The following is a 12,895-nucleotide window of genomic DNA, read 5'->3' as shown; positions in this document are numbered from 1 at the left end:
CCAGTGAGCATGGTGAGTGGCTGCAGCAGTGGCAGACTACACTCGACTCCACAGCCGTGGCATCACAAAACTCATGAGTCAGGTCTGTAGATCTGCATAACGATTTGGAAGGATTGCCACTGCGGCAGCAGGTCACACCCATGCTGGCACGTCACTACAACAGACGCTGCGGACTCCACTACAAAGTACAATAATTATTACTAGTACATGTAGTGTAGATCTACCAGTAGTGGCAGGCCACGCGCGACAGGAGGTAGGTCCTAATCCCGAGATCTTCTCAGCCCATTTTCATGCTTCTGGCCGTTACTGGCGTTAGGTTATTATCTCTGCCTAAATGCAAAGTATGTGTGTACCGAAGTGGACAGAAATACTTGGCAATCAGTAGCTACGTCTACTACATCTACCACTACTGGTAGAAGTACAGTCTCTCCAATCGTAGTCAGACTCGTTACAGAGTCATTGACGCTGAAGTCCTGGTGAACTTCTCACCCTCCGGAGTTTTGTCATTCGCACTCGATTTGCAGAGGAAGAGAGTAGTTATTGCAATTGTTTCGGCGTATTTGCCGGCACCGATCGCAGAGTATGGGAGGCCGCACGGCACATCCGGATGAAAAGTCAGGTCGCCAGGTGAAGCGCAACTTCAGCTTCAAGAAGCGCAGCTATAAGATCGAGGGTCATGATGTGTCCAAGTGCGTCAAGTATTCGCTGTTCCTCTTCAATCTCGTGTTCTGGGTATGTGGCAATGGATGTTGTGTGCTCGTCAGCTGCAGAATGGCTCTGCGAATAGTATTGCTATAGGTCTTAGGTCCGCTTTCAGCGAATAGCTAGTCAGTTGTGTACCGGCCGTTTACAAGTACAAAGTGCGCTTCTTCCGTAGGAAAGCACACTGCAGACAACGCAAAATTTCGCTAGATAACCGAGCCGCAGAATGGGAGCAAGACTTGATACATACGGACGAATGTTTGACATATTCGTGTCCTCGTATATTGAGTAGAGAGTCGTCGATCGTTCCTTGTGTTTTGTTTTGTGGTTGTGCAAAGCTGCTATAAATCGATTCTAGTGGGCGCAGGACACGCAGGTCCAGAGGGCAGGTGTTCCCCGTAGCAAAACGCCAAGGCAAGAGACGGACACCCAAACACTAACAGTTACTGCATGCAACAGATAACCGGCGTTACCATGGTTACGTGATGAGCACGATGTAGGTCTGCATGTCTTTGAAATGCAGCTGCATGCACGCGTGTGTTGGTCACATTTTAGTGCGCTGTGCAGCAATCGGAGGCTCTCTTTGCTTTTGTTCAGAACCATTATGCTGTTGGTGGCGATTCAAGGGAGTTGTGAGTTGTAGTCATGCATGCACCCGCGGATCAGCAGCTTTCTGAGACTTACAAAGGTTTATGACATACATGTACAGATATCACTGTTAGAGCAAGGCCGGAGGCAGCTTCCGCGGAGCGGTACGCGGTGCGGCCGAAGGGCCATCTTTAAGGGGGGTCTGCAGGCGCGTGCACCGTATGAGTTTTTTGGTGTCTGGAAACCACCTTTTTTCGGGCAATCTTGCCAAAGGAAAAGCGTGCCTACTGGATTGGTTATCCTGCATACGCGTCGATCGACGGGCAGTTTACAGTACAGTGACTATGTCCTTATTTCTAAGTGAGAGAGAGTTGCTTTGCAAGCAGTTCAAAATACATTATTCTCTCTTTCTTCAGTGGAGAGTAGCGACAGAGAGATCGATCTCTAGCTCTGGTTCGCTCCTGGATTAGCGATGACGTTCAAGAAATCCGTTCTGTCTCGAAATTTGAGTCAAGCACGCGCGATGCAAGTCAGTTCAAGGATATGATTGACGATAATCTCCTTCCAAACTGTTGACTCAAATCAAGATCTCCACAGCCTTTCGTTTCTCGCTCATGTGCGCAGCAGAGATGTTCGTCAAAAACGTTGTCGACTGGAAGACGTAAATATGACTGTGCGTCCATGATCCACTTGCGCTGCTTCAGAACGAAGCGCTGCTCCGGCCGCGACTCAAGGGCGCGGGGCTTCGCTTTTCTTCCGCGAACTTCCATCGAAGCAAGGCCCATAACTCTTTATTGAAATCATGTGGAACATTGCCAATACATGCTGAAAACTTCGTCATAAGAACAGAAAGAAAGATCCGTCGAATGTAAGCAGTGTTTTGATGAAACAAACATGCCTGGTGTGGAATAGTGAAGTACCATAGACACAGTGTTATACTTAGTCTTATAGACTGTAGTGTAGCCTGGGCGGCTAGGCCTATCAAACTAATTTTACGTGTTCAATATGACAAACATGTATCGAGTACATTGACTTTTGCACCCTCTTTGCAAATGCTTTTTGAAGTGCTGGTATGTAAAAGGTAACCCGTTTTATCCTATTTACCGGTTATACATGTACCAATATTTCCATGCAACATCGTCCCCTCCCTCCATTCCTCATTAGGCCACCCTTTGTTAATTCATTGTTTAACGTCCTTTTTTTCGCGAAAAGGTACGCGGGAGGGCGGAAAAAAAACAAAAGCCCATTCCAAAAACTGGAAATCCCAATCAAACATTTTGACCAGTAAAGCATGTGATATATACAATAGTTCTGGGTCTAACGGCACTTGCAGGCATAGAACAACACTCTTTGATGGTACATTGGAGCACATGCCTGATGAATCCAACAAAACAGGTACATGTACATAGCATGGAGTTAGCATGTCATGAATTCATTACATCTGGATTTTTACTAGGGCACACACCGTACGATATTTAAAAGCCAACAAAAAAAAGAAAAAGAACACAAGACAAAGGCATGCTCGGGAGGCAAGATTATAAGTTTAAGGTCATGATCGGCACACTGTGAAACTACACAATCATGTATTTACAACTTCGCATATTATTGGTACTACTACTTTCTTGTTTTTTTTCCGGTCGGAGGCAAAAAGGTACGCGGGCGCGGACGTTAAACAACGAAAAAAGAAAGGGTGGCCTTACTCTTATTTCTGTCCTTTCTACCCCTGTACCTGGTTCCCTCTCATGCTCAGACGCATTTGTGCCGGCATGATCCTGGTGAAAGCAGTTGGACGAGCCCCGCATCTCATCAGCACCAGTGTTCATTGGTGCCCTGCACCCCTAATCTTGAGCCCCCCCCCCCCCCCTCCCTCCTCCCTAGCCCTCGCCGTTATCTTCGACGGGATGTCCAGGGGATGCGCATGTGCACAAATACATAATATTATACAGTGGGTCTCCATAAAAAATTTACCAACTCTAGAAACCCCCCTTTCAAGACTCGGTGCACGCCACTGGTCTGGGGGTCCTCCGCCAGAAAAAAATTGGAATTTAGACGGCAAATCCTGCAATCTGGGCGACTCCCTGTACAAATTCATACATCGAGACTTTTTCTCCCCGGTTTTGGACGTTCCACGTGGACCGACTTTTTTTTTTTTTTTGGTACGGCCATGGCCGTACCAGTGGCGCCGGCCCTGTAAAGAGCAGGGAGTAGTACAATACAATGGTATTGTACTACTCCCTGGTAAAAGAGGAAGGAAGCCACCAGAGCTAGCAGCAGTGTGCATGGTATTGCTCCTACGTACATGATTGCACTGCTCCTACGTACATGATTGCACTGCCGCCTTATCACTACACTAATACACACCTGAGTGGATTCGCAAAGCCAGTACACTCACACCTCGTTTAAAACGAGGGAACTGGATAATCGAACACACGTGCTGTGTGTAACGCTATGCATGACATATGCTGTAAATCGATAGCCAACGGTTTTCTTCCGGATGGCGAGGGATTTGGATAAAAGAGGACCGGATAAGCGAGGTCTGACCGCATTGCAATGATGGGCTGCACTGTAGTGCACAATCCCGTCCTGCACAGTCTTGACTCATGAAATAGAGACAACTGGATCAGGGTTCTAGCCAAAGGGGGTGAAGGGAGGCGCAGCGCCTGTGAAAAAATGCCCCCCCCCCCCCCCTACTCATTTTCCGATTTTCGTGTATTTCATGCAATTCAATGAAAGTGCAGTCGAAAGTCACTACTACTTGTAGTATTAGATGGTTCATAAAGGCACATTTGTTTGGGGCGAAGTCGGGGATTCGCCCCATACCTTGCATTTGGCGTGGCAAGACAATAATTATTGGAAATTCTTTGTTGCCATCTTCCATAGGTCCGTCAAATAGTAGTAATAGGTTTTTCATTTGACCCGACGAGACTACACGACGCTTGCAGACCACAGCACGAACAGTTCACCAGTCACACTCCATGCGGCAAGTAGTATTACTCCTGACAAGTCTTGTTTCGTTCCATAAAGATGACGGGGAACTCATCAGAGGAGAAGCAGTTGTTGAATGAAGGGGTTAAGCTGAATAATGCTATTGTATAGAGAAGGTACTGGTGAACTGTGCGTGCTGTGTCTCGTCAGGTCAAATGAAAAACCTATTACTAATTATTGGAAAGTGGAAAATGGGATACGGGGTAAATGTTTTCCGTGCCTGCCCCCCCCCCCCCCCCCTACTATTTTGACCTGGCCAGAACCCTGTGGATGATTGTTGCTGTAACTACAAATCAACCTGCCCAATGCAAAAATGAGTATGTACGTACATGTAAAGGCATGCATGCATGCATGTGTGTGTGTGGGGGGGGGGGGGGCTGCGCAGTCCTACATGTAGCTGTGTAAACCATGGAATAGGTCGTGTAGCTGTGTAAACCATGGAATAGGTCATGTAGCTGTGTAAACGATGGAATGGGTCGTGTAGCGAGTGCAGCTTTCCTTTATCCATGAGATGGGATCTTTTGATGGTGCAAGGTAGCTTCTACACTGTCTACAAGTTTTGATGGTGCAAGATAGCTTCTACACTGTCTACAAGTTTTGAAGGTAGTGGTATAGTTTGCAACTCTTGACTTGTTGCCTTGGATCACCGCCGATTGGCCCAGGTTCCACTGACACTTGACAGCCTTTTGTGTTCGTTTTCCATTGTACTCATGCCTGTACAGCTGTGTGGAGGTGCCATATTGGGCGTAGGCATATACGCTAGACTGCTTCAGAATGACTGGCAGACCTTGTCCGGCTGGTCCACGGACCCTGCCATTCTCCTCATCGCCGTCGGCACCATCATGTTCTTCGTTGGATTCTGCGGATGCATCGGCGCCCTGCGGGAGAATGTGTGCCTGCTGAAAGTCGTAAGTCAATCAGCTCGCTTTGTGAATTTTGTTTATGCTTTATTCCGGGGTGGGGGTGATGATGAGGGAGGGGGTGCAAAATGGGCCCAGTTATTCAGAACAAAATTAATGCTCATGTAAAGTCAACTTCGCTAATAACGACTACGGATAAAACGACAATTCGCGAATAATGACAGAAGTTCCATGCCCAGAGCGGAAAAGTCCCATCTAACTGTAATACATAATGAGACTTCGGGGAAAGGGACACTTTTCTCATGCGCCGTCGTGTGTCGTTATGCGCAAAGTTGACTGTAGTGCACTTCCTAGTACAAGCACATGGCACGTACGTACGAGAACAGTTGAGATGTCTATACCAGCGAACGCGTGCCTCTATGTAGCCCTGAGATGTCTATACCAGCGAACGCGTGCCTCTATGTAGCCCTCGCACACGCACTCCACACGCAAACATGATATTACGGTTATTGCTACATGTACGTACAGGCTGTAGCAAGGTCAGCATTTAATAGAAGTAATGCAACCAGTAAGTCGGCCGGCCTGTCTTCTTTCTATGCGCCCACTGCAGTTTGGCTTCACTCTCGGCATCATATTATTGCTCGAGATTGCTGGTGGCGTGGCGGCATTCCTCTTACAGGATAAGGTATGGTAGAACTCTGATAATACTTACCCATATGGGCAGCAGGAATGCGTACTTAGTGGCCAAAGTTCTTCTTATCACAGCATGCTTCAGATAGAAGAAGGTTATGAGCAGCAGCACACAGCACAACGGTGCTGGTGCTGGTGCTGGTGGTGTAGTGAATGTACGCAGAACATAATTTTTTTTTTCGGTATGGATCAATACACCCGTGCTCCAGACAATGTCCGTGCTAAGAGAGGGTATGTCTTATCAGAGTACACTCTAGAGTTCCACTGTTATTGTGTGGACTGCTGTTGGGACGTTGTATTTCTCGCGCAATATTTTCAGTTGCAAATATGGTATCTGGTGTGTTCTTTATTGTCGCTTCTTTTCCTGACTTCTTCAGTCAGTTTAGGAGTCTCACCAGTGTCCCTGCCCTCCCACCCTTCATTTCTGGGCATATTATCATTGCTTTTTTATCACTTTTTGCCGTGATGTGCTTGCCGTGCCTACATGATGCCTAATCGCCATTGGGAATATGCACATGCACTCGGCTATACGGAACCTGTGGGGTATTGTGACACGGTCCCTCAATTCTGCAGTGCACCGGTGTTGGCCGCTGTCTTAAAGGTGCAGGTGGTCCCTGAATTTTAGGGCATGGGTTTCCGTTCTGTTCGAAAGTTTAAAGCTATTTTGAGAACCATGCATAGAGTGTGGCTTCCGATCATCCACGCTACGTGAATAGAGTTGATGGCGGCATGAAGACAGAGTGGTGCACGGTCTCCCTACAAGATGAGATCGTAGTGACAATCTTGTGTTGCCAGGTCTTGGTTCTAGTGCTAATACACTCTCTGACTGTTGCTATGGCCTCTTGTGTGTGTGTCCCAGGTGACCGAGCTGACCCAAGAAAAGATGACAGAGGCCCTGCAGCAGTACCACACCACCAATATGCAGACTGACCTGGATGATGCTACTGAGGCAGTGCAAATCAATGTGAGTAAACTGAACATTAGATGTCACTCCAGATCAGCACTTACTTAAATCACCCGGTGCCTTTCCATCTCTTCAACCAACACTATCTAATAACATGCAACGGTGCACAGTGTCCATTATTAAGCATTCCACAAGTAGCATCCAGGCATGAATGCTACCCTGAGAGAAGAGTAGCATGTCGGTAGGAAAGATGGCTCCTGTGATATGAGCTGGGCGGCACACACTACCTGTGGCCATTGACTGGATTGTGAGGGGCTTGCTAAGCCAGCCAGAGTATCCATATCGGCTCTGGGGAAAAAATGTAGGCGTCCCTGAAGGCACTGGGAGACCGTAACCGCACGTGGCATGCAATGCGAGGCAGAAAACCGGGCACTGGCTATGTACTATTTTAACGTTTTGCCTGGTGATAATTGGGCCATACCGCTACTCCAGCAAAGGCGCGGAAAGGGCTAAGAATCCACATCCTTTAACCAGTTACACATCACTCAGCAGTCTCAACATTCACATCACATGATCTCTGTGCTGCCAATGTCTTTCCGTCTTCGCCCAATCCGCGGGCATGGCCCATCTTCAGGGTTAAACAATTTTAACTTCTTGGCATTCGCGTTTCTTTTCTCCCTCATCGCGTAGTTTGCTTGCTGTGGAGCAACGAGTTTCCGAGATTGGTTCTCGAACAATCGCTACTACAACTGCACAGAGGAGACGTTTGACAAGCTGCTGACTGGCTGCGGTGTGCCACCAGCATGCTGCAAGAATGGGGTAAGGCTCCAACTTCCAGGACACTGCAGGGTATTGTAGTAAAACTCCACTAATACACGTACATGTACGTGAATTCACTGCCCTTAGGGATTGACATCATGCAATTGGACAAACAATCTGTGTGTTTTAAAAGAGAATATAACGGTAGAAAATTTGGACTTGGGCTAGCTGCCATGGAGTTGATCAGAAAAGTTATGACCTTCACTGATGATTATCTCTGCATTCCTGAAACAGCGGTATGAAGGAATGATTTACTTGTATGCCAATGATTACAACAACTTTGATGAGTCATGCAGCGGCCGTGTTGAATCAGGTTGGCCAGAGAGCGCATGTGGTGGAGTCGGAAATAGATCAGTTCCGCCAAGTTAGCTCAAGATTTTTAAACTGCAGTATGATAATCATGACGAACCTGTCTGGAAAGACTGGCTCTCTGCTCGCCCCACAGGGGTGATTGCTAAGCACAGGCGTCAATTACTTTTATCAATTCAAGCTTGATGTCCATTGGCATGACAACATACTAGTCGTGTTCTATTGGCCTCTTCTCTTCCCTATGTGCGTGTGCGCTACGTCAGAGCATGACTAACACTCAGTGCGGCTACAAGATCTATCCATACACCGGCATGCCGGAAAGTGAGCAGGCGCTTTGGCCAATGGTAAGTACGTCGACTGACACAGGAGCAATTCCGCGTACACTCAAAACCGCTTAGTGTGTACAGGGTGTAAGGCGTACTATTGTGTAGTACGTACTTTTTGCAGTTGATGAAACAAATTGTCACACTTGATTGCTGTGCGGGTGTAGTGGGTGTACTTTGGCTATGAAGTACTCTTACCGTGTTCCCTTGTGGGTGCGTCTTATTAGGTTTTGACTGGACTTGTTACATGATAATGTAGTGGCACTTGACCAGTATGTATAAACCATGATGTGAATGTGAGTTAATTATAGGTTTAATCACTTCACAGCTCTGTTCACACTCTAAACTAACAGTGTACTTGTGCTGGGGGGGGGGGGGGGGGGTGGTGGGGTGTGTGTGTGTGTGTGGGGGGGGGGGTGTGGGGGGGGGGGGGTGTGGGGGGGGGGGGGGTGTGGGGTGTGTGTGTGTGGGGGGGGGGGGTGGCAACACAAATCATTACCGAGGGCAGCGTGTCATTGGGTTGATTTGACACTAGGCTTGCACCCTCGCGGCAACATCACGCTCCTGATCACACTAATGCATAGATAATAGCTCTACCGTGGGCACTGTTCTAAGATTTCTAGCACTCCAACATGGCCACCTACACACCACCCTGACATGTGCTTCAAAGTAGAAGACGTGTTTTTTGGGTTTTTTTATCAGTACAGAGAAGAACTGGCCAATGAAATTCAACCTCCAGAATGCAGATAGTGGCACTTTCAAGTGCACAGAGCAGTGCTTGGGATGCTAGGGCTGGGCAACTCCCGACACTAGTCATCAGGGGTGAAACAACCACAGCATTTTTTGTCTATCGGCTAACCATCCATGTAACGATTGGTTTAACGATGGTGATTTCCATTGGTTATATATTTTACAAGGCCATGAAACAAGCATCGTGGCTGGATGTGTGTCACTCGTGAGCACCAGGCAGCAACATGAGTCAGTGTCGCACATAGGGCTGTGGGAACCGACACTGAGGGCCATTGGACATTTGCTATGCTGTCACCTCCAACCACCTAGTCGGATTCCTGAGTGAGAGACAAAAGTCGAACTAAGATGTCGCCGCGGACATCGGCAATATTTTGCGAAGAAGATGGCCGCTCTGAACACTGGAGCACGCGCGTCCACTTCCTTGTGTAGCATGCATTGATGCCCAGAATGGATGTGCTGATGGTTTTAAAGTAGGGGTGAAATGGTTCGGGTAAGGAACCGGTTTTGGAACCACCAGCTGAAAAGAATCGGGTACCCGTTCCGTCAAATTTCGAACCGAAACTCGAAAAATCTCGTTCTCGTACAAATACATGTACACGCCAAGTCTACTCAAGATTTCTTACCTTATGATCACCGCCCTTCCAAAGGGTTCTCCTATCGATCCTGGTCACTACGAGTACCTTCTTCGCACATGGACTCTCCGATGTCTCGCTCTTGCTCGTAAAAATGTTTTCTAAGGGGCCGTCCGCAAATATCGAACGTTTTTCACCAAACGAATTATTTTAGTTTAGACCCAACCCCTCCCTCCCTCCCCCTCAGAACGTAAAAAAGTTTGACATATGCATGCATAATACAACAAAAGTTGCAAGTGTGTAACTGCTCCTATGTACATGTACATGTATCAATGTTTTCTGAAACGAAATTGGTCAACCCCCTCCCACCCCATAACGAAATTATTTCGTTTCGTGAAAAAAGTTCGATAATTGTGGACGACCCCTAACTTGATAATAATTGTCACGGACGCATTTGGTCGGTCTGGAGCTGAAAAGAGTGCATGGAACCGATACCCGAACCGTGGGAAACTATGCTGGCATTCGGGTACCCGAACATGAAAAACATGGAGCCGTTTCACCCCTATTTCAAAGTCAGTGTACATGAAGTGTGGTTTGTATCCGAATTGAAGCGGCTACTGAGTATTATGATTGCCCTCAATGTTCACTTGACCACAGAGTCTGTGTAGCAGAGCATGAATCGTAGCGCAATGGCTTGATCTGTGCGTGGTGGGGATCTGTGTGACGGCACGCACGCAATTTAGTGGCCGCAATAACTTTTAAAGAGGGTCACTGCGATTAGGTCATGTGTACACTGCATGCAATAACTTAATATGATGATATCTGTACTGCATGCTTGTGTTGCTAGGCGCACCGCGAAGACATCATCAATGTAGGCGGCTGCGCCGATGCAGTCATCAAGTGGGTGAAGGACAACTACATTCTCCTTGGCGGAGTGGCCGTCGGTATTCTTGTTATTCAGGTGAGTCGACAGGATCACAAACTTTAAAAGTATGATATTACAACTAATTCCACTATGCTGCATGATGTGTACGGGATGATGTTGGAGAGCCTGAAATGTACTGAGTCCTTTTCTCAGTGTTATTGAATTCTTGTCACAGAGGAACTTGATCACAAGCTTACACGTAATATTATTTCAACTGATTCCACTGTGCTGCATGATGAGTCAAAACAGTGGTTGAAGATATGGAGTTGCACTCTCAGCCTGTGGAATCCTGACCAACTTACAATGTACTTGTATTGTTACACATAGCGGGGAGTGTCAGCTTCAAGACAACAGGTATGCCAGTAATAGACTGGGTGGCCTTGGCAGACTCCAAAATGAACACAGAACGAGTTGCTGACTGTTTTTGTTTGGCCTCAATGACCGGTATTCCGAGTTAATCATGGCTCGGTTTCGTATGACCTCATTTTTTCACTCATGATTCGCTCGTTGTGTGAGTCAGTTTATTTCTATTGATACAACTTGTAATCTAATTCCAGCGTTGCCATAACTGTAAGTTTCAACTACATGTACTCCCAGTGCTGCCAAATCCACTGTGCAAGCAAAAGCGGTTGTTTAATCCAGGTGGTCTTTAAAACCAGGTCCCATAAATGTACGTTCGTGGCATATCGGATCTTGCAATAATGCTTCCATGTGCCCTTTCCTTTTTTCTCTAAAAAATATTATATTATCATCCAAAATTCATCCTCTGTCCAAAACCTATCGAGAAAAAAAGAACCCTACCAATTTCTACAAAAACAATTACAAAGATTGCACTGCATGCGTGTGTAAGAAAAGTGTTAGCGACAAGGCTGACTACACTGTGAAGTGGTAACGGTGAACACATGTATGTCATCTCACTACACGAGACAACTTTGAACATTTATTAGGCGTCCGAAAAGGTGTCCGATTTTGGTTGAAAACTCGTTTGCCCGTATTACGCTCATCATGGTAAGATTCCGTATTAAGAGAGTTTCACTTGTAACGTCGTGTGCCAGTGATTTCATGGTACTGCTGTGTGGTCCGGTCAATATTGTTAAAGAATATGTGATGTTAACGTGGACCTTGTGCCAGAATATGGGTGAGAGGCAATCGTGGAAAAATTGCACAGTGGCTTAATTGATCTGCAGCAGACACTAAAAATGGAGAGATTCGCCAATTCATCTTGCTCTTTCTCTCTCTTTCTCTCTCTCTCTCTCTCTCTCTCTCTCTCTCTCTCTCTCTCTCTATATATATATATATATATATACTCAATCTATATATATATATATATATATCTCGCTATGTCTGTCTGTCTGTCTCTCTCTCTCTCTCTCTCTCTCTCTCTCTCTCTCTCTCTCTCTCTCTCTCTCTCTCTCTCTCTCTCCTCTCTCTTTCTCTTGGCGATGTCTGCTTATGTTCTTTGCTATTAGATTTTTGGTATATGCCTTGCTATCTACATGGTGGACCAGATCAAGTACATAATGGAGTTCAATATCAGCTGAATCAGGACTGGATTTGGTGATGCATACTGTTACAATCACCAATGCTGCAGTGTAATTAGAGAGCAAACTAGGCTACATCTGTATATAATGTTCCAATGCATTCAACCTACTTCAAGTAGTTTGTTATCTCTCACCCCTCCTCCACAAAAGTAAAGATAACCGCTATGTGTTATGTGCAGAATACTGCATATACCTTCTTCCTCTCTTGCCCGATTGAGCGCCGTGTGACAGACTCACAGACTAACGTTACACATGTTTGAGCATCCCTTAGAGAAAAGGGGGCAAAGGATGCATGTTTGTACAGCTCAAGATATTGCATATTTTCTATTTGACAACTGATCTCAGACTGGCTACCCTATTTCTATACAAGTGCGACTGGATGAAGTGAAAATAAGTTAAATAACACGAATGCGATGCTTATTGTGCACATGGCCCAGCTTTTGTAGCGCAAGTTTTTGAAATTTTCATTACGAGAGAAAATATTACGCATTTCAACACATGTATGGAGCTTACTGCTCGTATCTCAGTGGTGACGGCCGGTATTAAACATTTACGACTTGTTTACTTTGGAGCTCAATGTTTGCTACTTTGTGATCTTCGCTCTAGGCCAGGTCGAAGCAAGTACACAATCTGCCTGCTCTGTTCCAATTTCATTATTTTAATTTCATTGAGAATGACTATCACTGGATGGATCACTGTATATACACTATGCAATGTACATACATGTACATGTACATGTATGTACATATTGTTAGATTGACAGCATGACACAAGGTGAATATACTAGTTTTGAACTAGTATTGGGTTATACATGTATAATAATACCATGTACATGTATGTACATGTACATGTACAGGACAGTCTTGTCCATTTCATTTGCGTTCATGCGCGTGTTCGTGGGTAAGGGGCTAACGTTAGTCAGTGAAA

The 12,895-nt window shown here is 46.1% G+C and overlaps 1 protein-coding gene across 1 annotated transcript; it reads left to right on the top strand.

Annotated features, from left to right (window-relative positions):
* The first annotated feature begins 280 nt into the window (after nucleotides 1–280).
* On the top strand, nucleotides 281–12,668 carry LOC135822447 (tetraspanin-33-like). Its single transcript, XM_065335214.1, has 8 exons — nucleotides 281–732; nucleotides 4,998–5,183; nucleotides 5,746–5,820; nucleotides 6,685–6,789; nucleotides 7,420–7,548; nucleotides 8,121–8,201; nucleotides 10,350–10,463; nucleotides 11,897–12,668. The coding sequence occupies exons 1-8, from the start codon at nucleotides 583–585 to the stop codon at nucleotides 11,966–11,968; spliced, it is 912 nt and encodes a 303-aa protein (XP_065191286.1). The 5' UTR covers nucleotides 281–582; the 3' UTR covers nucleotides 11,969–12,668.
* The last annotated feature ends 227 nt before the right edge of the window (nucleotides 12,669–12,895 follow it).

This window comes from Sycon ciliatum, chromosome 8 (genome assembly GCF_964019385.1).
Source record: "Sycon ciliatum chromosome 8, ocSycCili1.1, whole genome shotgun sequence".
Classification (NCBI taxonomy): Eukaryota; Metazoa; Porifera; class Calcarea; order Leucosolenida; family Sycettidae; genus Sycon; species Sycon ciliatum.
Note: the sequence above shows the minus strand (reverse complement) of the source record. Positions and strands in the feature narration are given on the sequence as shown.